This window comes from Dermochelys coriacea, chromosome 2 (assembly GCF_009764565.3).
Source record: "Dermochelys coriacea isolate rDerCor1 chromosome 2, rDerCor1.pri.v4, whole genome shotgun sequence".
NCBI classification, from domain to species: Eukaryota; Metazoa; Chordata; order Testudines; family Dermochelyidae; genus Dermochelys; species Dermochelys coriacea.
In genome coordinates this window covers 214,798,538-214,824,479 of record NC_050069.1, presented here as the reverse complement: position 1 = coordinate 214,824,479, position 25,942 = coordinate 214,798,538, and the positions used below count along the sequence as shown (strand labels likewise).

Genomic DNA, 25,942 nt, shown 5'->3' with positions numbered 1-25,942 from the left:
TCACTGACTTTAAAAGCTGCAAACATTTGGGCTATATTTTTAAAATAAACTCCTTAGTATTTATGTAGCAGCAGGAGACATTAATCTCTGGACAATATCGGAGTCCCATTGACATTATTGAATAGAGACACGTAGCATGTATTGTTATGTCTCTCAATATCTGTATCCAATTAAACAAATGCTGGACAATTGAAGGGCCAAAAAGGGAAGGATCTCAATACCCCAAGCTTGCACCTCAGGGTTGGCACTGTTGTTGCCAAAGTGATGACAACTGCGCTGTTGATAAATATTTGAGTATACTGAGGGAGAGTATGAATATTTTACTTGCTAATATTAACTAAGTTCTAGCAATTTTTGTACTTGTAATTACTTGGTGGGAGCTTAAATAAAAGTTGGAAAAAAGAACCTTGCAATACTGTACCTCAAATTACCAAGCTCTTATTACACAAACTGTGTAGCTTGTCTCTCTGCCTAGGAGAATAGCTGATGAATCAATTTTCAAAAGAAACACTGAATACTTGGCCCAAGTCCTTATGCAGTTTTTACTCAGTCCTCTTCCCGTTGACCTTATTAAATAAGAACTTCAGGATGTGACCCACTGTGAAGCTATTTAATTCAGTCTATGAACACACATTGAAGTGACCCCTTTGGTGTGAAAAGGATATGTTGAGGAATGAAATTTGCACCAATCTAGGCAATGATGTAGGCAGTAGGTTTGAAAATGTACATTTGGGCAATGGGGAAGACCAGATGAAGTTGGTCTCCCCTCAGGCTCAAAATTGTAAGGGGCTGAGTACCCTGGCCCCAGTACTGAAGAAAAACCACTTAAGCATGTGCTTAAGTTTAAGGTTGCAAGTAGTCCCACTGATTTCAATACAATATAATACAACCCCCAATGAAAGGGAAAGAAGTGAGAAAGCAAGAAAGCTAAATAGTCAGAATTTACAAGAAACGATCAGATGAAAAAAAGGCCATAACTTCCTTCTTCAAAGGGAAGAGAAGTATTTCCATAACAAAATGGAGTTCTGACCTTTTATGAGCAGCTACCTTTTTTCTTTGGATCTTTAATTGTTATGGTAAAGGTCATAAAAAGGACCATTACTACCTTGTCAGTGTACTGTATTAAATGGTTTAAATGAAAAAGCTATTGTGTTCTTTGCACAAGGAAAGGCCACTTCTAATTCATGCCCCAGCATGTTCAAGTTAATGGTTTTCACATACTGGATTTATTATGATCTCTGTGAAACTGGGGATTTCAGATTATCAGGAGCATCAGTCTGGGTGTGTGAAATTGTTGGTGCTCTCTTTGCAACATGTAGCATCCAGAATATTGTTGAAACATCATATATAATAGTTGCTTATCTTCTGTTGTACCAAACAGCATACAAATGACCATACTCTGACATAATGGGTCTTATAACTTCATTTTACACAATTCAATAGCGAAGTGAAACATTAAAATAATCCATTGCAAGTGCCCCAACACTCTTACACAAGCTTGTGTATTTGTATAAATGGCACTAATGCAAGTGAACATTATCGGCAATAAAATCTATGTCAGTGTAGCAACCACATCTTTCTCTAGGTGATTGTTTTTCAAAGATGAAATTTACAAGGAGTTAAATTGTAGCAATGGTGTCTGATTTTTCACTTTCAGTATTTCTATATAAAATAATTTGCCTTTTTCCCCCCCTCTTCCAGCAATATGCACCCCTGCTGGCTGTGTTCAGCACCCAAGGCCAGTCAGAGCTAATTCTTCTCCAGAAGGTTCAGGAATACTGTTATGACAACATCCACTTTATGAAAGCCTTTCAGAAGATAGTGGTACTCTTTTACAAAGGTATATGTCCATTTCCACCTTAGTATGCTGTACAGTGAACATTGTGTCCTGTGCCTACTAGAACACACTGTAGTAAGATATTGAGTAAGTTTGGCATGTATTTAGATTCTGAGGCTGATCTCTGGTCTGCGCAGAAACCACTTAAACCAGCCAGAGATAGAATTTCCCCTGTATAAGGAGATTCTCCACTGCCGTAGAGATGGAGGAGGTGGGTATGGGCACTTCTTACACAAGCCACCCCCTCACCAATGATGTAAGTGTGTGTGTGTGGGGGGGGGAGGTACAGGCATTTTGCGTGTTCGAGTAGATATGGTAGAGCTGAGTTCTGCTAGACCTGCTGGCATCAAGGACCTAATACCAGCAGTAAGCTAAAGCAAATTCCCCCTGTTCTAACCTATGCTGGTGCTGGATTACTGTGATATAACTATGATATGTGCAGCTGCCTCACCTGTATGAGGGAGGGAAGGGGGTAATCAATGTCATCTTGAAAAGAATAGTGATCAAGGTCTTTTGGCTTTTATATGGGCATTATTCTGTTCCCATTGATGTCACTGTCAAATCTTGCCTTGACTTTAATTGAAGCAGGATCATACCATAGCTAGGCACTGTCAGATCCTTGGAGAAGCCATTATTTCCAGGATTTCATTTTTATAGTATAGATGGCTTCTTAGTAGGTTTATTCAGTTCAGGTTGTCATAGAGACTAATAGTCTTGCACTGAATGTGAGAGGTGGGTGATAAGCAGTTTGTTCTGACATTCTTGCTATAAATAGTTGAAGGGGGAAAATCAGTGTGACTAGAAATGCTCAGTATAGATTTTTTTGTTCATATTGTGTGTTCATGTATACTTTCGAAAATAAACACAACTGTTGACTAAAGTATTCATATAGATTTTCAGAAAGTAGAAATAAGTGAATCAACAATATTTATTCCTATCTTTATTATGTCTACATAAACTGACCCTAGTAGCTTAAAAAATAGAAAATGTGACCTTTTTTGAGAAAAATTAAGACTTAACAAGACACAAACATTCTAATTTGATTTTCTTTCATGCATCCTCAATAGATTGTGTTCCATCCTTAGTTCATTCTGTATATGCTGGATGAGCATTGTTCTTTTCTGCATGTTGTTTAAGTTAAACCACAAATGATAACATAAATAATTTAAGTAGGTTTGAATTCCGTTTGTGGTGTAGGATCTAAAATGAATTTAAATAAGTAACAATGTAAATGCATGAGGAACAAAGCTATTGAGAATTATTTGTACAGCTGTTATGGATAATATCTTTAATATGTTTCTGTTGCTTTTATGAGGAAATGTATATCTGATGAGAAATTATAACAAGTAATAGACTCTTTCTTTGCCAGTTTGAGCCCAATTCAGAAAATAGCAGTGACTACAGTCAGGACTGGGACAGCCATGCTGTCCCCATCTTCTGATGCGGGCTGTATTTTATTCTAAGCCTGTCCACCAACCCCAGTACAGTGCAACATCAGTTTTAACTCTACTTCTTTCAGCTCTTCTTTGTCAGGGTGCTAGGAGGAAAGCTGGTCTCCCTCTCTCTAGGGAGCTCCTTCATTCCAGGCTCAGCTAGCCCTGTCTTCCCCTATCTTCCTCTATCCTCCTTCCTTCCTGGCTTTTTATCGGGTAGGTCAGCTGAGGGCTAATTAATCCCTCACCTCCCCCAGCTTCTCCTTCTGATTAGCTAATTATTTAATCAGCCACTGATTATGGGGGGAACTAATTGAGGCTACAGTGATCAGAGTGCTGACGTGCCTGTCGGATCTCAGATCGGTCACAAGGTCCACCAATAATGATGAGAGAAGGGTTTTTATATTCATACTTGCTTGAAAATAGGCTCCACGCTGAATTTAACAGAGACTGTATGGTGTTTGAAGGCCTCATGGATTATTGTCCTCTGGCATTTCTACATGCATGTCAACATCTGCTTTCATGGGTCAGTCCATGGCTTCCTGCAAGCGATATATTCCCTGGGTTTTACCCAGAGGGTCAGGAATAGCTTCTCTAAGGCTAGCCATGTACCCTACTTAATATTTGAGTCTGGCGTGGATATTTTAGATATTGGGCCATGTCTGTTGCATGGTTAGACACTCATCATCTCCATTTCAGAGATGGAACTTGCATCCACCCCTACCATTGCTACAAACAAGTTATTTCATCAGAGTCTTGGAGATTTGTGAGGTCTACGCATCTCTGTAGTTTCACGTGTGCAATCACGTACTAGCTAAGAAGTCCACCACATTACCAAGAGCTGTGGTGGTGTGGAGAGGACAGCAGCTCCTCTTTCCCCTCACTGAAGGACTGATTATCTTTGGCCCAAAGGCCACTGTGGTTTAATTGGGATCTCCAAGTCATAAAATGGATGGGCCATGAATTGGAGAGATTTCAGAGTACCTGATCATCATCTTTGTATGGTGAATTTACACAGCATATGGAATAGCTATGGTTGGGATTAAGAAATGCCAGCAACTATCCCTCAGAACTCTCTTGGGTAGTGCACAGCATGATACCCTGGATTCTCACTCTGTGGAACATTATTCATTACAAGGGACTTTTTCAAAGGTGCAAATGGTAGTTGGACAATGAAAGTTAGGCACCTAACTGTTTGTGATTTTGATAATCTCTTCCTCGGACTACCTCCAGGGGCATTCCTAACATCTAAATTATAATCCTAATTTTATTATATTTCCCCACGCTTTTAGCTAAAATAGCCCCATAAACCTGAATTGCTTTCTCAGAGGATAACCTGGAATTTTCTCTTAATGTATCAGCAAAATATAGATTGTCTGAATGTAAACTGGAAAACCTGAGACTCTATGCTTTTACTCTAAAATCTGTCCCTTTTGTAATGTACTGATTTCTGTATAGGTCCAGATTTCTTCATGCAGTGTGGCAGCTTTGTGCCATGCCACTTGGCATAATCTGACGTTTTAAAGCCAATTTAACTAGCCCAGAGAGGATCATCATCGTTTAAAGGAGATCCTCTAGTGATTTAGAGATGATCTAGGTGCCCCTACGTTATTACGCCTCCCTACTGCTGGCATAGCGCAGAAAGGGATGTGACTAGGATATCCCTGAGCTATGCCAGCCCTAGACGATAGGTTTTCCCTTCCCCAACTCTCCCGCTCCCACTGCACCTCAGTGTAACTTAGATCAACACAGTCCAGACAGATGAACAGAGAAACATCAGGAGTCTGCAGGTGAGCCTTAACAAATTTTGAACAACCCCTGATCTGTATGGTGTTCATTTCAGCCTCAGCTGGAGGGTCCGGGTTCTAATCTTTCATTACTGTTGAAGAAAGTGTGCATATATAATGTCTTTTAGTTGATGTAATTAGAAACTGATAGTCAAATTTAGTAATTATTTAGAAGGACCTCCACATTGCTGATCCACTGTCAGTTTAGCAGTAAAAGCATTTGAAAGTCTTAAAGACAGGAACCAATAATAAAACAAGACCTTTAAGAAGTTATGTATTAGAGCTCTAATTATAAGAAATTCTAGGCCATATAGGGCCTTTAAGACCTGATTCAAATCCCATTGAATATGTTGGGAGTTTGCTATTGACTTCAACATGAGAAGGATCAAGCCTCTTATCAGTGCAAAAGACCAAAAACGTACTGTTCTGTGTATATATTTTATTCATATTTATAAGAAATATGTAAAAGAGCACCCTTTACATTCTTAAAAGGACAATTAATGATAAACAGAGGCTGGCAATTGCTCACTGACAATACAACCCCAACAGCAATACAGGTCTAACAAAAATTAATAAAAAGAAAAGGAGTACTTGTGGCACCTTAGAGACTAACAAATTTGTTAGTCTCTAAGGTGCCACAAGTACTCCTTTTCTTTTTGCGAATACAGACTAACACGGCTGCTACTCTGAAACCAAAAATTAATAAGCCTCACTCTTCCCCCAGATCTCTACTGGCCAGCCATCATACGTAGGATGATGTAAGCTTTCAGTCCATTCTAAATAATAGAATATCAGGGTTGGAAGGGACCTCAGGAGGTCATCTAGTCCAACCCCCTGCTCAAAGCAGGACCAATCCCCAACTAAATCATCCCAGCCAGGGCTTTGTCAAGCCTGACCTTAAAAACCTCAAAGCAAGGAGATTCCACCACCTCTCTAGGTAGCGCATTCCAGTGCTTCACCACACTCCTAGTGAAAAAGTTTTTCCTAATATCCAACCTAAACCTCCCCCACTGCAACCTGAGACCATTACTCCTTGTTCTGTCATCTGCTACCACTGAGAACAGTCTGGATCCATCCTCTTTGGAACCCCCCTTTCAGGTAGTTGAAAGCAGCTATCAAATCCCCCCTCATTCTTCTTTTCAGCAGACTAAACAATCCCAGTTCCCTCGGCCTCCTCATAAGTCATGTGTTCCAGTCCCCTAATCATTTTAGTTGCCCTCTGCTGGACGTTTTCCAGTTTTTCCACATCCTTCTTGAAGTGTGGGGCCCAAAACTGGACACACTACTCCAGATGAGGCCTCACCAATGTTGAATAGAGGGGAACGATCACGTCCCTCGATCTGCTGGCAGTGCCCCTACTTATACAGCCCAAAATGCCATTAGCCTTCTTGGCAACAAGGGCACACTGTTGACTCATATCCAGCTTCTCATCCACTGTAACTCCTAGGTCCTTTTCTGCAGAACTGCTGTCTAGCCATTCGGTCCTTAGTCTGTAGCGGTGCATAGGATTCTTCTGTCCTAAGTGTAGGACTCTGCACTTGTCCTTGTTAAACCTCATCAGATTTCTTTTGGCCCAATCCTCTAATTTGTCTGAGGCCCTCTGTATCCTATCCCAACCTTCCAGTGTATCTACCTCTCCTCCCGGTTTAGTGTCATCTGTAAACTTGCTGAGGGTGCAGTCCACGCCATCCTCCAGATCATTAATGAAGATATTGAACAAAACCAGCCCCAGGACCGCCCCTTGGGGCACTCCGCTTGATACCGGCTGCCAACTAGACATAGAGCCATTGATCACTACCCGTTGAGCCTGACGATCTAGCCAGCTTTCTAGCCACCTTATAGTCCATTCATCCAGCCCATACTACTTTAACTTGCTGGCAAGAATACTGTGGGAGACCATGTCAAAAACTTTGCTAAAGTCAAGGAATAACACGTCCACTGTTTTCCCCTCATCCACAGAGCCAGTTATCTCATCATGGAAGGCAATTAGATTAGTCAGGCATGACTTGCCCTTGGTGAATCCATGCTGACTGTTCCTAATCAGTTTCCTCTCCTCTAAGTGCTTCAGAATTGATTCCTTGAGGACCTGCTCCATGATTTTTCCAGAGACTGAGGTGAGCCTTACTGGCCTGTAGTTCCCTGGATCCTCCTCCTTCCCTTTTTTAAAGATGGGCACTTTTTTCAGTCGTCCGGGACCTCACCTGATCGCCACCAGTTTTCAAAGATAATTGCCAATGGCTCTGCAATCCGCTAACTCCTTTAGCCTCTCGGATGCAGCGCATCTGGCCCCATGGACTTGTGCTCATCTAGCTTTTCTAAATAGTCCCAAACCACTTCTTTCTCCACTTTCTTTCTTCTGTCACTAGGTTGCCTCCCTCATTCAGTAAGGGGCCCACACTTTCCTTGACTAGAACATCTTCATTTCTGGCTGAACTATAGTGGGGAAAAGACTGAATGCAAGTAATATTGGATTGCATATTATACCACATTCATTAAGCACAGAATCTCCTGTAGCTCTACTAAATTTATCTCTAACTTAGAGATGCAGGGTGAAATCTTGGCCACGCTGTAGACTATATCCAAACTTCTGTTTGACTTCAGTGAGGCCAGGATTTCATCCTTGAAGAACAAATGTTCCCAACATGGAATAAAACTTCTTTTCTGTTCTTTAAAGGCCACTAAAGCTACATTTTATTAAGTTCTTGAAGATGTTTCTGGCCTTGCAGAAACCCCTGAAGAGATAGAAATAATTGGGAGTTTCCATGGGAGATGTACACTCACTTGCTGCACCTGACTGAGGTCTTAAAGATGCTAATGATTTTATTTTGCTCATCTTCATTTTGGAGTCTTTATAATAAACCAATTTGAACAACCTCTCTGAACATGCAATCTATTAATCCTCCACTTAAGGAGATCTTCAAGCTTAATTTACACACACTAATTTTCTATGAGGTAAATTTCATTATCTCTACTCAGTTATTCCAATTACCTTCCCTAGCAAATGGAAGGTGGCTTATGAACCTTTCACAACAGAAAATACACACAAAAGAAATGCAAGCATTTTACCACAGTTAAACTGTGGGTAACATTACTTGCATAATAATAATGATGATCAAAAAGCCCCATCTAAAGTTCTGTCTTTGCTACAGTTAAGTTAACTCCTTCCAAGTTAGCTTACCTCGAGTGAGAGCAGCCACACTGCGAAACAACACATGAGCTACAGTGCGACAAGTTGCGCTAAACTGAAGCTGTAGCCTGTACCACCTTATGGGCCCCTTAACTCAAGATAAAAGCACCGCCTCACTCAAGGGTTTTTGTGTATGGACAGGACTTGAGCTAGGGACAATACTTGAGTTGTAGTTCAAGTTAACTCTGCAGTAAAGACATCCTAATGAAGTGTGCCTTGGGACCTCTCCCTCTCATGATTGATTTAACCTGGGGTTCTGGTGATAGGTGGCTGGAGTAGTAGTTAGCTGCACTGGCAGGGAAACCAGCTCTGGATCTCCAGGGCTGACATCACCCGGGGCAGAGGATGTAACAACACAGAACCATGCCAACAACAAAATTCAACTGAAACTATTATAGCATGTAAAAATAATTGTCATAATCTTTAATCAGAAATACTGTAACTAAAATAAATCACCCCCAGTGTTCCCATTGCTTCAGAGCAACCTAGGGCTATCATTAACTACACCCTGTCCTGGCTGATTGCTTAATTGAGCATCTTTGCACTGACAGGAGAATATTATTCCTTACAAACACTGGAGGCATGAATGAATTACCAATGATGTTTCTCAGAAATGAAAGGAAAGACACGATTGTCATTTCTGTAACTGAAGGTATTTTTTATTCCTTCTCTGGGTGCATTTTCTGTCAGTGCAGGGACATTCACTTCATTTTAGTGCCAGAGAATCATATACAGGCAAATCTCTCCCCCACCATCTTCGGGCCATTCTCATCTTTCAGGCAAGTAATGAGACTTTTTACTGTCCTGGATTTAGACCTATCTAATTTTTGTAATGCTTGACCACTAGAACAGGCTCTACTATTGTTGCAAATCCACAATCCTCAGAGCCCCAATTCAGGAAAGCACTTAGGCATGTGCCTAACTTTAGGCACTTACTTGTATGGTGTACTGAATAGGGGCCAATAGTTCAGTGATGTGCATTTGCAATATTTTCCATACATATGACCCCATGTTATAAAAGTTTCGATCCCTTCCCCACCCCCACTTAGCCAGAAAAAAAATGGAGGCTAGTCACAACATCCTTTTCTCCCAGGGGTGATGATGCACAGGTTGAGCATCTATGTCATAGGTTGCTGCATTTCTTAGAATTTCATGCACGCGCTATACAGTATATTGGAGTACAGTGTTTTTTCATGAAGAAATTATATTTGTAATCTCTATTAAAGGTTCCATGTCCGTACTTTTGAAGCTTGTAGCTTATATGCTCTAAATCAGAGTTCAAATGTGTATTATAGACATAATGCTAGCAAAATGCTGGAGCTACAGTAAAGAATACTGGGTTGACATTTGTTGAATGCCAAATGTCACATCTTCCTTATAAACTTTCTTTAGTTCCTGTATCTAATTTTTTCTCATAACTCTACCATTTCTATTACTTTTGAGTACATGTTCCAAATGCAAAATAGTGGATTTTTTGTTGTTCAGCTACATTTTTAGCTAAATATTGGAACTGAATTTTTACGAGGGCAGAGAATGATGGTTGTAGATACAAGCAGGCGTAGTCTTAAACAGGAATTTTGTAGTCTTGTGTACACGCACACAACTGTGCCACCACACTGTTTTCAAAAGGTGTGACACTCCTGCTCTTCATCTACCTTCAGCTTGTTTGTTTGCTGATAATGTCAAATTGGATGATGGCTTTTGATAGTAAACCGTCTTTATGAGACGAGAGACTTCTAAACACATTTCACTTGTTTTCACCAGATCTGAAATCTCCAGGGAGACCCAAGTGTATTCAACTTCTACCCATGAGTGACAGGTTGGCTTAGCTATTGAAACCTGGTTGGCTTAGGGTATTTGTAATTAGTTCTAGGTTACCAGTTCAAATAGTTCCAGGTCACTACTATCTATTTGCTGTTCCATAGCTTATGTGAAGTGAGTCTGTGGTCTCAGTCCTGTTTCCGTTTGCACAGATGTTTTAAAGATGTTTGTTCATTTATTTCACTATAATTGATCCAGTTAATTTTCTTTTGTCCTTCACTGCTGGCATCTGCCTATAATTTTTGTGCCACAGTAGAATATGGCTGTGTCCTGGTATTCAGCAGGGTAGCAAGGGGAATCCCATATTCCTGGTATACTAGGCAGCACTGAAGAAGTTGATGTAAATCACTTTCAAAAATGTGCTGATTTGGGGAGGAGGATGTTAGTTTGACCAGTACAGGAAAATGGTGGCGACAGCCAAAGGTGCTGTTTTTAGTCTGTCTTCCTATGTCATCCAATGGCCCTGAAGGCTAAAGTGCATCACAGATATTGGCTCCACGACAGTCACTTATTCAGCTGCAAGACTTGGATGGATGGCAGCAACTCTGTCACTTGGGCTAGAGGCTTATTGTTTCATATCAGCTAGGATCAGTGGGCATCCTGGCTGAGTTTATTAAGCCTGATGTTTCTCTTGTCCTCAATTATTTTGTTCTCGACACTTAAAAGAAGAGTTTTGGGAGTGCAGTCCCTTTAAATGATTCCCCTGATGACTAATGTTCAGTCAGCTGGGAAAGATAAGAGACTTCACATTAGGATGGAATTTTTGTTAATTTTTTTTGCCACAATTCTAGCAGTTTTTACTCTTGCATAGCTCTGAGTCAGCAGCGAAAGAAAATACAGTATTTCTTACTGAGGTGAGTCCTAAAATATACAGGTAGATTTTATTGACTTCCTATGCAATTGGTGTGTTTTTATATCTCTTATTTAAAGCCAATTGAATAGAGGAGTAATTACTCTTTACAGAAGCATGACATTGAATGGTTTATTTTAAGACTAACATATTTAGTTAATGACTGACTTTATGGTATGTGACACAGCTGGGATCTCTCTAATGTGACATTCTGCAGTTACAGCCCGGTGTTAAGTACAATGCTGATTCAAAGCTCGCTTCCCTATGATCAAAGTGATTCACTTCTTACAGCCTCAAAACTTAGCAGTTTTTCAGTTGTCTTCTGTCTTATAAAAATATGCTTATCTTTGCAACCACTACTCTGAATTGCAGCTGATGTCCTGAGTGAAGAAGCCATCCTGAAGTGGTACAAAGAAGCACACCTTGCGAAAGGCAAAAGTGTATTTCTTGACCAGATGAAGAAATTTGTTGAGTGGCTGCAAAATGCTGAAGAAGGTACAATTCCATTTAAGTTAACAGTATTTAGTAGCCTCTTGGCAATTGCATTTTGAAGATGTTAGTTGTATTATAGTAGAGCCTACAGGTTCAGTCAGGACCCTGGCCTCACTGTGCTAGGTACTATGCAGATGTATGGTAAAAGACAGGACCTGCTCTAAATTCTTTACAATCTTAGTCTTTAGAAGGCAGGTGCCACTGACTGTTTTTCATGTCATTAATAGTGTCCATGTGAAGTCTTGAGCTCTTAAAATTCCATGTGTCCTGCAGTGTGAATTTCACTGAATAACACTGAATTCCTGAATGAGAAGAGCAATCATAAAGGCATAAGGACTGTAGTTGCTATTAAAAAGGAATAATGGGAAGGGAAATGAATGGGTGTTTGGGTCCACATTTCCTTTTTTCTGGTGCCCTAAAATAGGAAACACTTTCCTTCTGGTATAAGAACAGGTGAACTGTCCCTTTAAAGACTGCCCCATGTTAGTTGTGTTGAGTGGCAAGTGTATAATTATCACTGTTCACTTGCCCCCTCTCTTCTGCTCAGTTCAAACTGATAATTTTACACAGTTTCCTTCTATTTCTTGGGGCTGCTGATTATCTGTGGCTGCTAAACATCGTAGTATCAGGTTATCAAACATTATTAATATTCAGAATTTTATGGAGGGATTATGAACAGCAATTCCACCACATAGATAGCAGCATAACTGAAAGATTGTCCTTTTAACACACACCTTGGAATATTAAACTTTGACCAATTAAAATGTTTGCATGTCCGGCAGTAGTCTTACACTTTACTTATTCTCCCCCCACTACTCCTTTACTTGAGTGCAGGGGCATGCGCAAGGGTGGGCAAGCGGGGGCACAGGCCCCCCATCAGTGGGGGGCACAGAACTTTTCTGGGGTTGGGGCGGGGAGAGCGAACTGCTCTGTCCCCAGGATTAGGTAGGAAGGGAGAGCCAACTCCACCTGCACCGGGGCTGCTGGGGGAAGGGGAGAGAACCAGCTCCACCTGCTGTAGCTGGGAGAGCCAATTCCTTGGCCCCGAGCTGGGGCAGGAAATAACAGCTCCTCAGCACCGGGGCCGTAGAGGGAGGGAGGGAGAGGCAGCTCCACCGGCACCAGGGCTGGGGTGGGCTCCTCCCACCCACTACTATAATAGACCCCTAACCTCTGGCTGAGTTACTGAGGTCCTCAAATCGTGATTTAAAGACTTCAAGTTACAGAGAATCCACTATTTACACTACTTTAAATGTGCAAGTGACCCAAACCCCATGTTGCAAAGGAAGGAAAAAACCCTCCAGGGTCTCTGCCAATCTGACCCCCAGGAAAATTTCTTCTCAACCCCAAATATGGTGATCAGACCCAGAGCAAATGGGCAAGTCCCAGCTGACAGACACCTTGGGAAGAATTCTCTGTAGTAACTCACCCCCCATCTAGTGTCCTATCACCGTCCATTGGAGATATCTGCTGCTAGCGGTCACAGGTCGGCTACATGCCATTGTAAGCAGTCTCATCATTCAATGCCCTCCATAAATGTATCAAGCTCAGTCTCGAAGCCAATTAGGTTTTTTGCTCGCACTGCTCCCCTTGGAAGGCTGTTCCAGAACTTCACTCCTCTGCTGGTTAGAAATTAGTTTTGTCTAATTTCAAGACTAAACTTGTAGATGGCCAGTTTATACCCATTTGTTCTTGAGTCCACATTGGTTCTTAACTTAAATAATTCCTCTCTCTCTCTGGTATTTATCCCTCTGATATATTTATAGAGAGCAATCAGATCTCCCCTCAACCTGCTTTTGGTTAGGCTAAACAAGCCAAGCTCCTTGAGTCTCCTTTCATAAGACAGGTTTTCCATTCCTTGCATCATCCTAGTAGCTCTTCTCTGCACCTGTTCTAGTTTGAATTCATCTTAAACATGGAAGACCAGAATCGCACACAGTACTCCAGATGAGGTCTCACCAGTGCCTTGTACAAGGGACTAACGCTTCCCTGTCTCTATTGGAAATACCTTGCCTGATGCATCCTAATACTGCATTAGCCTTTTTCACAGCCGCATCACACTCGTGGCTCATAGTCATGCTGTGATCAACCAATACACTCAGTTCTTTTTCCTCCTCTCACTTCCAGCTGATACATCCCCAGCTTATAGCAAAAATTCTTCTTGTTTAGTCCCTAAATGCATGACTTTGCACTATTAAATGTGGCCTGAGAAGTCTGGTTTGAAATTGAATTGCATTTGTAACATACTTTCCTTAGAGATGAACAAGAAGTCAGAGATTCAGCATAATGTAAACTTTTTCACTTGATTTGAGTTGGCAGTTTGGGAGTGTGTGGTGTCGTCTTTAGATTTTTGATAGCAAATATTTGACATGCATCTCAGTATAATTGTACTGCCACCTACAGTTTTGTGAACAGACTGCATCATGATAGACTTCAGAAACTGATTTATTTGACAGAGCACATCAGCTGCAGCATGTAACTTGTATTCTGGACAGCAGCAATCCCACCTGGACATATAGAATAGAGTTATACATGGATAGTTATTGTTTTTTATTAAATTTAACCAGTGTATACTTGAACTCACTTTATTTTGTGGGAAAGTTAGGTCTAGATTATCCATAGTGAACCAATTCTGTTCTAAATCTAGACCTGTACAACTGAAATAGATGGAGTATAACTGAGAATAGAATAAAGTGTTCTGTCTGCAGTATTCAGAGTGGTAGCCATGCTAGTCTGTAGCAGCAAAACCAAAGAAGAGTCCTTGTGGCACCTTAGAGACTAACAAATTTATTTGGGCATAAGCTTGGGTTTTAGCCCATGAAAGTTTATGCCCAAATAAATTTTAGTCTCTAAGGTGCCACAAGGATTCCTCTTTGTTTTTGTCTGCAGTTTGTTTCTTGCTGAGCCACTTTCCATGTCTGCCATCCCTCCCTAGGAAATGTGATGCATGAGGCAAATCTTTATTCATATCTTTTATTATTGCTATTTACAGAAATAATGATATAACTGTCACTGTAAATCCTGTTCAAAAAGAGCTGAACAGTTTTACCTTTTTTTTTTTTTTTTCTTTTTCTTTTTACCTCATAGAATCAGAATCTGAAGGCGAGGAGAACGAAGATGGTTCAACAAAGCACAATCTCTAGGCTACTGGCAAATGGTCTTTGGGAATGCTGTACAGGTTTTACTTCAGTGTCCTACAAAAAAATCAAGGCTAGGCTTTCCTTTTGTTTAGAAGAATAAAGTTCTTTAATGGAGCCCTGAGGCATCGGATGCTGTCCTTGGGATTTCACCTAAGTTAGTGTACAGTGAGTCAGAATTAAAAACATTCAGTAAGGAGCCATACAGGAAAAGTGAAATGAAATACTTACGGACTCCTTTTTATCAGCAGTCTTTTTAGGCCCTGTGGCATGTGAACACTCCTATGTCTGTTTATAGAATTGATGGATCTGTGTTTGTAGCTTAATATTAGCTTGTGTATGTGACTTGACACCACCACATTTTTTTTGGTATAAATGGTTTTGTATCTTTAGTTCATTTGTTCTCAGTGCATTTGTTTCATAGACTTTTATTGTCTGCCGCTAAACACATTCAGATTTCTTGTTCCGTAGGTGAAAACTGAGCAACAGGCTATTCTGAGACTTCCTCTACTCCTTTTTTTGTATTTTTAAAGTTCACTATTCACAAAGCCACAGTCCGTTAAGGATAGGCAGGAAGCCCATTTTTTCCCCTCAATTTTTATCTGATCCAGTGTGTTTCTGGTCAGACTATCCAGATACCCGGACTTGGTATTCTCAATCTTCCAATAACTCAAAGAAAATGCAAAACTGCAACCTGTGTTGATCTGGACCTTTACATGTGCAAGATTTGCATGTGCAACAAATCAATATTGTGGGCTCAATCGAATGGCATGCAATAATCGGTAACCACCAGATTTTCATGAACAAAATAATTATACATATAAATCTGGTGGTTGACAATCTAAATATGTAACTGAAATTTCCACGTGCAAATTAGAGGTTTCTTATATGACTGTGTAGGTTAATGTCCTGTCCCCCCACTAGTCACTTGTGCAAAGAAACGTCCCTATTCACCCCATAAAACCAGCGTTCTTTAACTATTTCATTGGTCTAGATATTTCACTGTTCGCTATTCTAATACCTCCACAATAACTGTAATACAGAAGGGCCCCTTCATGATAGCTTTAATGCAAATAACTTTTAAAATGTATGTTCTATACTTAAATCTCTTAACTGATCTGAAGTCTTTGCTATGGTAATAGACATAAAGACTAAAATAATGGTGTAGTGAAAAGCTACTGCAAGTGTGCACTTCACAATTTTCAAATACACAAACTTTCATTTGTTATTTTAATATAAAGGTGTTAAGTCCACATTGTGGTGAATGATCCTAGTAGGGTTTAGAAAGTCTGTTTTAATTATAGAAGGGCAAAAGAGCATTGTTAACCAGGAAAGTAGCAATGTATTTTGCAGTTAGTAACTCTAAAACTACCCAACAGACTGGGGTGGGGGCATTTGAAAAGTATTACATGCAAATGGTTCCTGGAGTGCATCCAAAGGGTAAATTCTTGTCTCAATATATACCCACCCTTAACTGCAGGCAGCATGCATCAAGCAGAGAATAAATTCCCTTGTATGCCACCTTTCAGCCAAGAACAACAGTTCTGCAGCAAAAACTGATTTTACAGAATATATAAAATAGACCTTTTCATTAGTGTAACTATATAGCACTAGCAGACACCAGGATAATCACATTATTTACAATGGAAAACTGATGCAATGTCAGAACACAGCTGGACCTAAAGGGGTTCTTAATGTCTACAGACACAAACTTACCACGATCATTATTGCCCTTGGGTGGTATTTGCATAAGCTCTGCTGCTGAACTGTTAAACTGTTAAAATTCAGCAGCAGCATTATATCAAAGCAAAGACAGTATGCATAAAATGAACATACAGTTAGGGTATGCAAAAGATTATACATTTGTGTTAACCTGAAAATCAGGATGCCTTCAAAGGTGCCAATCCATCATAATGTGCAAAAAAGTATAATAATCCTACCTTCAGTGTGTGTGTCTCAATATCTAACCTTCAGAGTGCATGTGTGTCTGTGTCTGTCTGTCTCTCTCTCTCTCTCTCTTGCCTTCAATGTGTGTGTGTGTGGGTCTGTCTGTCTCTCTCTAGTCACACACACACATTGAAGGCAGGATTATTATACCTTTTTGCACATTATGCTGGATTGGCACCTTTGAAGGCATCTTTGATGACATTGTCAAAGGAGGGCATGACAACCACGCTCACAAAATGTATATGCACCTTTTACCTTCCCTAAAACTCTTTTGTCTATTGGAAAAAGGGACATGTCCACATGCATGTGCAGTTATATATCTTTCATGACCAGCTACAGGTACCATGTGGATATGTGTAAGCTACTGGTTACTGTGTTGTTTCCCCCTCCGTGCCTGATGCAAAGAGAAGGTGAGCCAGTTAAAGCCCCCACCAACAAATAATTGGCTCAATAGTTGAAGCTGTAGAGACTCATGCTTTTAGTTTTGGATTGCGACTTTCACATATGTCCAGGTGTGTTGGATGCAACAGATGAATTGTCCTTTTAAAGCTCTTGTCCAGAGTATGTTCTGGAAGCTGAATGTTGTGCTCTTATATAAATATTTTTAGAATAGCTTTTCCTCAGAATGAATTGATGCATCAAAGTATATATAAATTAAGACCTTGACAAAAGTGTCAAATGAGAATTCGGGCAACACGTTGAATTTAACTTTTTCAGAAGGGGGTGGAGGACAACGTTTATCTTGATTTTGATTTCCTGACTCTTGGTCAAAAGTTCAGTATTATTGGAACACAACATTTAATATCAACTGTTCATATCCCTCTGCTGGAGATGTGCAAACTTGGATCAACACTGCAAGTGGCATTAAGATCCAGGGTTAGTCTTTGAATGTGTGATTGTTGAATAAGAATGTTCTGTGTATATAAATATGCTTCATGGTACAATAGGACACAAATGCATTGCATTTTATTTCAAAACATCAGTAGACAGTGTTTAAATGGTAGAACTAAAAACATCAATCTCCTCTTTAAAATAGACCACCATGTAGCGAAGGAGCCTGGGTGTGAACTTGGAGGGTTATTGGGTATAGGTGGGAAAAGTATGGAACAGGTTTTTTTGGGGGGTGGGGAGGAATTATTAGGGAGCTTCCCCCATGCAGACAAGAAAAGCTAAGCAGTCATTAACTCTACTGAAGCTGTCAATGCAATCATCTTTGAAGATGAATAGCCTGATTTTCAAAGAAGTTTTAGAAAATTTGAATCCTTAATCTTTGGCCGATACATGACAGCACAGAAAGTTTTGTGACAGCATGCTTTTAAGATTTAACACTACAATTTGACAGCTCCACACAGAGATACTTGGACACCAGCCTGGTGTGGATGGAGGCTCTGAACACTTTGGCTGCCCCGCTTTGATCATCTTCCACTTGGGGACAGGAGAGGGCCCAGGAGACCCAACTCTGGCGAAGGGTGAGGGAGGGTAGAACCACACAGTGTCCCCCAGTGGGAAAGTAAATAAGCTGGGGGGAGTAAAGGCTTTGGGGGAGGGTGGTGCTAGTGTGTGCGCTGGGGGTGGTGGCCCGCAGCTGGGCTCTGGAGTAGGGGGTTGCGGGTGTCTGGCTCTGGGAATGCTCCACAGCTGGGCTGAGGGGGGTGTGGGTGTCTGGGCTCTGGGGGGCACCACACAGCACCTCCAGCACTCCCCAACTGGAACTGGGTTGTCATAGCAGTTTCTTGAACTCTCTGCTCCTGGGGGAATCTTTTGTTGTTGCCTGTAATGTTGACATACTTGTTGACAGGTATTTTGAAATAAATTAGCAAAATAACTGAAACTGAAGAGATTATGGTATATTGTGTTATTTTGACAAATAAAATGTGCAGAATTTTAAAATATTGTGTGCCGAATTTTTAATTTTTTGGCCTCATGAGTAAATGTGGTGTGGCCAAGGGACTACTACCTGTGGGACAATCTCACCAGCAGGGGAAGGGAGTTAGATGGACTGCTGCCAAAATTACTTGGGGGAGGGTGTATTTTGTTTAATTTACATATGTAATGCCGACGGCTCCTGTCATTGTTAGCCAGGATCAAACTTGTGATCACTGGAGCTTAATGCATGAGCTTCTATTGTATGAGCTAAAAGACTCATCTCTCTTAGCCAAGGCTTTAGCAGACTCATCAACTCTAGCTGCTCTAACTATCACAGAGGGCGATAGAGTGCCACACCAAGCAGGCATGGGCCACACACGCGTGCGCGCGCTCTCTCTCTCTCACTTGCTGTGTTTCCCCAAGTTTGTCCGTTTTCTTCACCCCAATAAAGATTTGAGTGTAAACAGTCTTGAAGTGGGGAAGTTCTGTCTGATAAAGGCATCTGTTTAGTTTTTGTAGGTTTCTGGGTGAGGGCTTGAGGCAGTTTAGTTTAGTCAAGAGGGAGCCAAAATATATCGAATCTGACCCTTTTTGGTGCCAATAACCACAACTGCATCTGAAGCATCTAGGTCCCCACCCATGGGTTCCAAAATTATTCAGTGCCTTTAAAAAAAAAAAAAGGGGGGGCCCTTTTTAAATAGCTGAATTTCAAAGTACAGTTTAAAAAATCTCAACCTCATCCATGGTAATGGAAATATACCAAGAAAATGGCTTTCACAAAGAAGTCATTTTATTCATAGTGCCATTCCATCAGTATGTCTTGCAGTGGTCATTTTTCAGAATGGAGAGAGGTAAATACTGGTGTCCCCCAGGCGTCTGTACTGGGACCAGTACTGTTCAACATATTCGTACATGAGCTGGAAAAAGAGGTAAACGGTGAGGTGGCAAAATTTGCTGATGATACAAAACCACTCAAAATAGCTAAGTCCAAAGCAGACTTCACTACGAAGAGTTATAAAGGGATCTTACAAAACTTGGGTGACTGGGCAATAAAATGGCAGATGAAATTCAATGTTGATAAATGCAAAGTAATGCACATTGGAAAACATAATCCCAACTATACATATAAAATGATGGGGTCTAAATTAAATGTTACCACTCAAGAAAGAGATCTTGGAGTCTTTGGGGATAGTTCTCTGAAAACATCCACTCAATGTGCAGCGGCAGTCAAAAAAGCGAACAGATTGTTGGACATCATTAAGAAAGGGATAGATAATAAGACAGAAAATATCACATTGCCTCTATATAAATCCATGGTATGCCCACATCTTGAATATTGTGCGCAGATGTGGTTGCCCCATCGCAAAAAAGATACATTGGAATTGGAAAAGTTTCAGAAAACAGTAACAAAATGATTAGGGGTATGAGGAAAGAGTAATAAAACTGTACTTTTCAGCTTGGAAAAGAGATGACTAAGGGGGGGGGATATGATTTGAGGTCTAAAAAATCATGACAGGTGTGGAGAAAGTAAATAAGGAAATGTTATTTACTCATAACACAAGAATTAGGGGTCACCAAATGAAATTAATAGGCAGCAGAATAGGCAGACAAAAAAAGTATGTCTTCACACAATGTACAGTCAACCTGTGGAACTCTTTGCCAGAGGATGTTGTGAAGGCCAAGACTATAGCAGGATTAAAAAAAGACCTAGATAAATCCATGAAGGATAAGTCCATCATTGGCTATTAGCCAGGATAGGCACAGATAGTATTTCTAACCTCTGTTTGCCAGAAACTGTGAATGGGCAATAGGGGATGGATCACTTATGATTACTTAGTCTGTTCATTCCCTCTTTGGCACCTGGAGTTGGCCACTGTCAGAAGACAGGATACTGGGCCAAAGGCACCTTTGGTCTGACCCAGTATGGCCATTCTCATGCAACATACAGTTGTGTCTGTATGTCTTATGTATAGAAAAGGGCACATGTTGATACACCATGGATTTTTTTATTTTCATTTTTTCTTTTGAATTTTGTTTAAAAATTCTGGATCAAATCCTGAAAGCTGCTGTGTACCTACTGTCACAATTCAGGTAACTGCCCGTATATTCCCCTGCTGTAGTTCACCAAGATCATCTGCTTTTAGGCTCACAGCTGTCTCCTCTCCTGGGCAGAGAAGTGCATCTCTCTCCCTCCGCACTGGGGTTTTTCCAGGCTACACAGTTCCCTGCCTACACTGTGATATCCCCAGCAACCCAGATTGCCTGAAAGGCCAGCATCTGTGCTTTATCTGCAGAGGCTGTGCCCAGTGTATTTCCCACAGTTACAAGCTACCACACAGCTCTTTACAAACAAGCACATTTACGCTTGAGGTGAAAGCGTTACAGAGAAAACAATAAAGAACCTACCCGCATTCTAAAAAGCTTAGCAGGGGTCATCCCAACTCCAACCCTTGGCTCTGGTAGGTGTCAGTCCTTCAAAACCCACAACTGTTCCCCCACGGTTACAAGTTCAGAACTGTCTCCTGTGATATGCCCATCATGAACAGAGGTGGATTAAGATTTATTGGGGCCCTAGGCACACACACACACACTCACCCCAAGGGGGCCCGCTGCTCCTCCCCATCTCACTATGGCTCTACCCCTTGCCTAGCCAGAAGCCAGGCCATGGTAAGAGCTGCCCAGGGAGCCTGGGCTGCTGTAGGGAGCCTTGGCCCTCCACCTGTCCTGGACCGTGCACCCTGGGGGACAGGGACATGGGCTAGGGGCTGCTCTCTGGCACTCTTGCTCCTTGACCAGGGCAGTGTCCGTGGCTCCCCAGAGCTGTCCGGGCTCCCTGGACCCCTCTAACTACAGTCTAGGGTTACCATATGCCCTATTTTGGCCAGGACAGTCCCCTTTTTAAGCCCTTCCCCGGATATCCTGACTTTTTTTGCAAAACTGAGCAATTGTCCATCATCAATTGGCAAGAGCAAATGGGACAAACACACAAATTTACCAAAAAAGGGCTCAGGGGAGCAGGGCAGCTCCACATAGGGGGGCCAGGGGGCTCCCTACAAGGGAAGGTCTGTTTACAAATACAGTGAGGAAAGGAGCAGTGGGTGTATACATATTTAAAAGAGGGGAAATTTTGGCTGTCTAAAAGGCCCATTCAAATAGGCAAGGAATGAATCTGGTAAGAGAGGAGCAGAGAAAAGCCTAGATAGCTTATATGTAATGTACTGGGTTGACTGGAAAAGTCTCTTTAAAAAATCAGCTGAGAGGAAACCAGCTATATATTGAAGACAACTGCCTTTATTGTTTTAAATAAGTTAGAACTGACTATCTTATTGCAACTGGTTTAATAAAGAAAAATATGTAATTTAAAATACTTCAATTATTCCTGTCTAACTTAGATACAATATGTACATTTTCTTTTTTAAATGGTTGGAGAAGCTGATGATGTCAGAGTGTCTGGATACTGGCTGTGGATCCAGAAAAATGAGTTCTTTTCCTTGCTAGGGGATCTTTGCTTGCTGCATAACTTTGCATTGTTGAGTTTCTAAATCATAAAATAATTTTTACTTACTTACCTCCCAGCAGGGAGTGAGGATTAATTATTTAGCTTTTATAAAGCAGCCTGTAGTTTAAAAACACTAAATATAAGCTACGTATTTATTGGAAAAATACTAGATTGTAAGTTGCTCAGGGCAGAATCTAAAACACTAATATAAGATAGGCAGCGTAGAAATAAATATGAATGAAAAAAATGGTTGAATGCACTAAAAATGTGGCTATCTTAAAGTTGTCATCTTATCAATAAATTGTTTGGTTTTGAATGAATAACCCTGCTGATACTTATGACAGTAGTTTTGGAGCCTGGAGTTTCAGGTGAGTGAGTGTGGACAGCTGCAGCTATCTGAACACACAATACAGCATTATGCCACGGAACTCTGCCCAAGTGCCAAATATTGTAATAGCTGAGACATGAGGCTTTTTATTAAAACAGTATTGTCTATTGGTAAGTGTTGGAGACTGGGAGTCGGGACTCTTGAGTTCTCTAACTAGCAGGGTGGCCAATTTTGGTTGAACATATTCCGGGCGGTTTCATCACATGACATTTAATTAAAGATTAATCTTTAATTCCTGGAGACTCCAGGACAATCTTGGAGGGTTGGCAACCCTACTAACTAGCAGTGATAACTGATTCACTTTGTGCTTGACTGTAGGCAATTCACTTAAGTTCTGTGTGTTTTACTATACCTGTGTGTAAAATGGTGGGGGGCAGGTGGAAGGACTCGGGGGGGCAGCTCTGTGCAAGAGGTGAAGGGAAGGGAGAGGGGCTCGGGGCGGGGGGAGTTCCTCACAGGAGGGCAGGGAGAGGAGAGATGGGTTGTGGGGGGAAGTTCCACTTGGGAGGAAGGGGAGAGAGAGACTCGAGGGGCCAGCTCTGTGGAGAAAGCGGGGGAAGGAGAGCAGCTTGGCCAGCTCTGCACGAGGGTTGGGAGGAAGAGAATATGTTCACCCTACCACAGCTCTGGTATCTGGCCTGGCCAGGGGGCGGGACCTCAGGGGAAGAGGAGGAGCAGGGCGGCGGGTCCAGAGTTCTGCCTGCGGGGGCTCCCAAATTGGCCAGGGCCCATGGGCACAGGCCCCATCAGTACATGTGGTAATCTGCTACTGACAATGAATAGCTCAGTCTTCCATTAACAGAGCTTGAACCTTTGATCGCGAGTCTCCAGGATTAGGTGATCAGCAGACAATAACCCTCTCCTCAGAGCATGACTTCAAGAGGCTGAGTTTTTAATAACTAACTCACCCTAGGTATTCCCCAGGAAATCCATTTAACATTTGTTGTCCCACAAGTCCATTCTTGTCTGGCACAATTTCAATATAGTCCTTTGAACCCCCTACCTCAATCTCCTACATAGAGTGGTAACATACAATCCAGGCCCATAATAATACATAAACCATTCATTTAATACAATGGACCTCAAAGATACTTAACCTTAATTCAGTAATGTCTCTTGAGGATGTGGCAGGATGTTGCCAGATCTGTCTGACCTATCTTTCTAAGCATCAGCAGAGCACCTCCCATAATATTTATGGATTCAATACCACAGCACCCTTAGGCACAGAAATAAGTGTGTTTTTTTAAAAACTGATTAGAACGTGAAAGACAGATTAAATGACCTTCCCAAAGTCACAGCCGCAGTCTGTGCTGGGAACAGTTCTTCTAAGTGCCTGCTAGTGCCTTACATGACCATCCTTCTTCCCCTCAGGTATCAATGGGAGTTTCAGATGCTCAGCCCTTTTTAGGATTTGGCCCTTATTTGCATGCCTGGTTAAGCAAGAGCTTTTCTTACTCCATAGAAAGCTTTGGTTTGTGAGTGACCTCAGAGGTCACTATGTGCAACGGCTGCATTGTTTGTTGCTTGTTTGTTTTCACAATGCTGTTAGGGTACCACAGCTCTGTAACGCATGGCACGGTATTGGCAACGATCAGAACAGTGATGTAGCTGTTATGGCAGCAAGAAGATCTCCAGTAAACTAAAACACCAGTTTTTAAAGGGTAGGAAAAAGCCACCCTCTGTGACCTGATGGGTTAGGCACCGGGACAACACAGTTCATGCACTCTTACACACAGGCAAATGGTCCAGTGCAGCACACACTTGACTCAATGCGGAAATACTTCGGGTAGCTTCTTTGCCACATAACAGAAGCAGTGCCATGAAGAGACTAGCCTCAGTTGGTTAGTGAGCTAGCTGAAAATCCCACCCTGACTTCCTGCTGCTAGTTCTCCACCAGCTGGAGGATGGGATCTGGGAAAAGGAGACTGCACGGTGTGGGCTGCAGCCAGGGGCCATCTGTTGCTGCTACTGGGACACAGTAAGCCCAAAGAGTCTGACAGGCCAGGGAATAACCCAGGTATGTCTCCAGTGCAAAAGAGAAACTGCTAATCAGGGGGGTAAGGTTGGAAGGACATGTTCGATGTCTGTAGGTTGGACTGTTATTAATTGAATTAATTATTCCTTTATTTGTTAGGTGTCTGCAATTTACTGCACTATACTTCTACTGTACTATACTTTTACTGTATAATAGCTGTGGGTAATTAACCACCAGTGACTGTCCTTAATTGTTCCTCTTAATGGTCTGGGTTCTATCCCTCCCAGAAGTGGCTGATAAAGACAGCAGGATACATTCGTGTTTTGTAATATTCCCTAGGTAAATTTCTACTTCCACAAAGGATGCCAAAGGTTTATGCACCATAGGAAAGTGGGTGATAATTTGGGATGATCCAGACAAAAAGGCCTCCAGTTCATGCTTTATGAAGGATTTTCTTTTACAATGGATTTTAATCTATACAGTACACAAGAAGACTCACTTCTTAGATACAGCTGTCATTCAGCAATCATGGAGCTGGTCCTTAGAAGTTACTTTATTCTCTAGCGCTGATTTTAATTTCTATCAGCAGAGTGCAGTTTCTGAATTGTAACATTTGAGGCCCTTGATGGCCTTCACCGACATTGCCAGCAATGAGCACTGGAGCTAATGATGGATCATCTAACGTGAAAGGGCTGTAGGGTGACAGCACCGTTTTGCATCTTGAATCTGTCACTTCCATGTTGCCTAGCAGCTAGAATCCTAATTCTCTCAGTGCAAATACCTCATTTAGCAGCTCAGCATTAGCCAGCATAGTTGAGTCTCATGTCTCTTTTCCGTTTTCATGAGCAAGTCACATGGTTCCACAGGGCACAAGGGAGCAGAAAAGCGACAGGGTCTCATAAATGCATCTTTACATGCCTAAAAAAATCCAGAGCAATGCAAAAAACAAATGAACATCCCAGAATTTTTATTTGTATTATAGCAGTGCCTAGAGACTCTAAACAGGGACATACAATCAAGTGGGTGGAATGACTGCCCACAAAAGGGGATTCCACCCTTTCGCCCCGCATGAATGGAACTGACAAGCATAAGGGAGAGCAACTTGTCAGAGTAACTGTGTGATTCATGCTGACGTGCTGTGAACCTGAGCATGTACTCAGAGTTTGAATCCGGCTCTGGTCAGCTTTCTGACAGCATGTGTGTCAGTTACTTTCCACTTACATTCTAGAGAATGAGGATGGCCTAGAGGTCAGGGCACTACTCTGAGACTCAAGTTCAATTCCCTGCTCCATCACAGACTTCTTATGTGAGCTTGAGCACGTCACTAAGCTTAACTGTGTTTCAGTTTCCCATGTGTAAATGGAGATCAATGTATTGATCCTTAACACCTAAGAAATCCTATTAAGATTTTGAGATGCTCAGATCCTGATGACAGGGTTCATGTAAAAATTAGTGTTTTAACAAAAGGAACAGATGCTCATGCATAGATGTAAATTTTGTGCCTGAAACCCAGAACCCAACTCATAGGACTAAATTTAATTTCTTTAAAAAATCCTTTAACAAAAGAGTTCTCTGTCTCTGCCTAAAAGAAAGATGGATGTTTAACATATTGATTAAAAGAAATGTGGTGACTGGAACTGGTTAATATGTTCATCAGTTTTTTGAATGAAAAATTGCTTTTTGATGAATGGAAACTTTCATAAGAAAATTGCTATTGGGGCTT

At 41.5% G+C, this 25,942-nt stretch overlaps 1 protein-coding gene across 1 annotated transcript in view; it reads left to right on the top strand.

Annotated features, from left to right (window-relative positions):
- The window catches only part of BZW2 (basic leucine zipper and W2 domains 2), a 73,008-nt gene extending 58,074 nt beyond the window's left edge, over positions 1–14,934 (top strand). The window contains 3 exon segments of the mRNA XM_043509223.1: positions 1,702–1,840; positions 11,288–11,410; positions 14,495–14,934. Of these exon segments, the coding sequence (XP_043365158.1) occupies positions 1,702–1,840; positions 11,288–11,410; positions 14,495–14,550 (318 nt within the window). The 3' untranslated portion in view covers positions 14,551–14,934.
- The last annotated feature ends 11,008 nt before the right edge of the window (positions 14,935–25,942 follow it).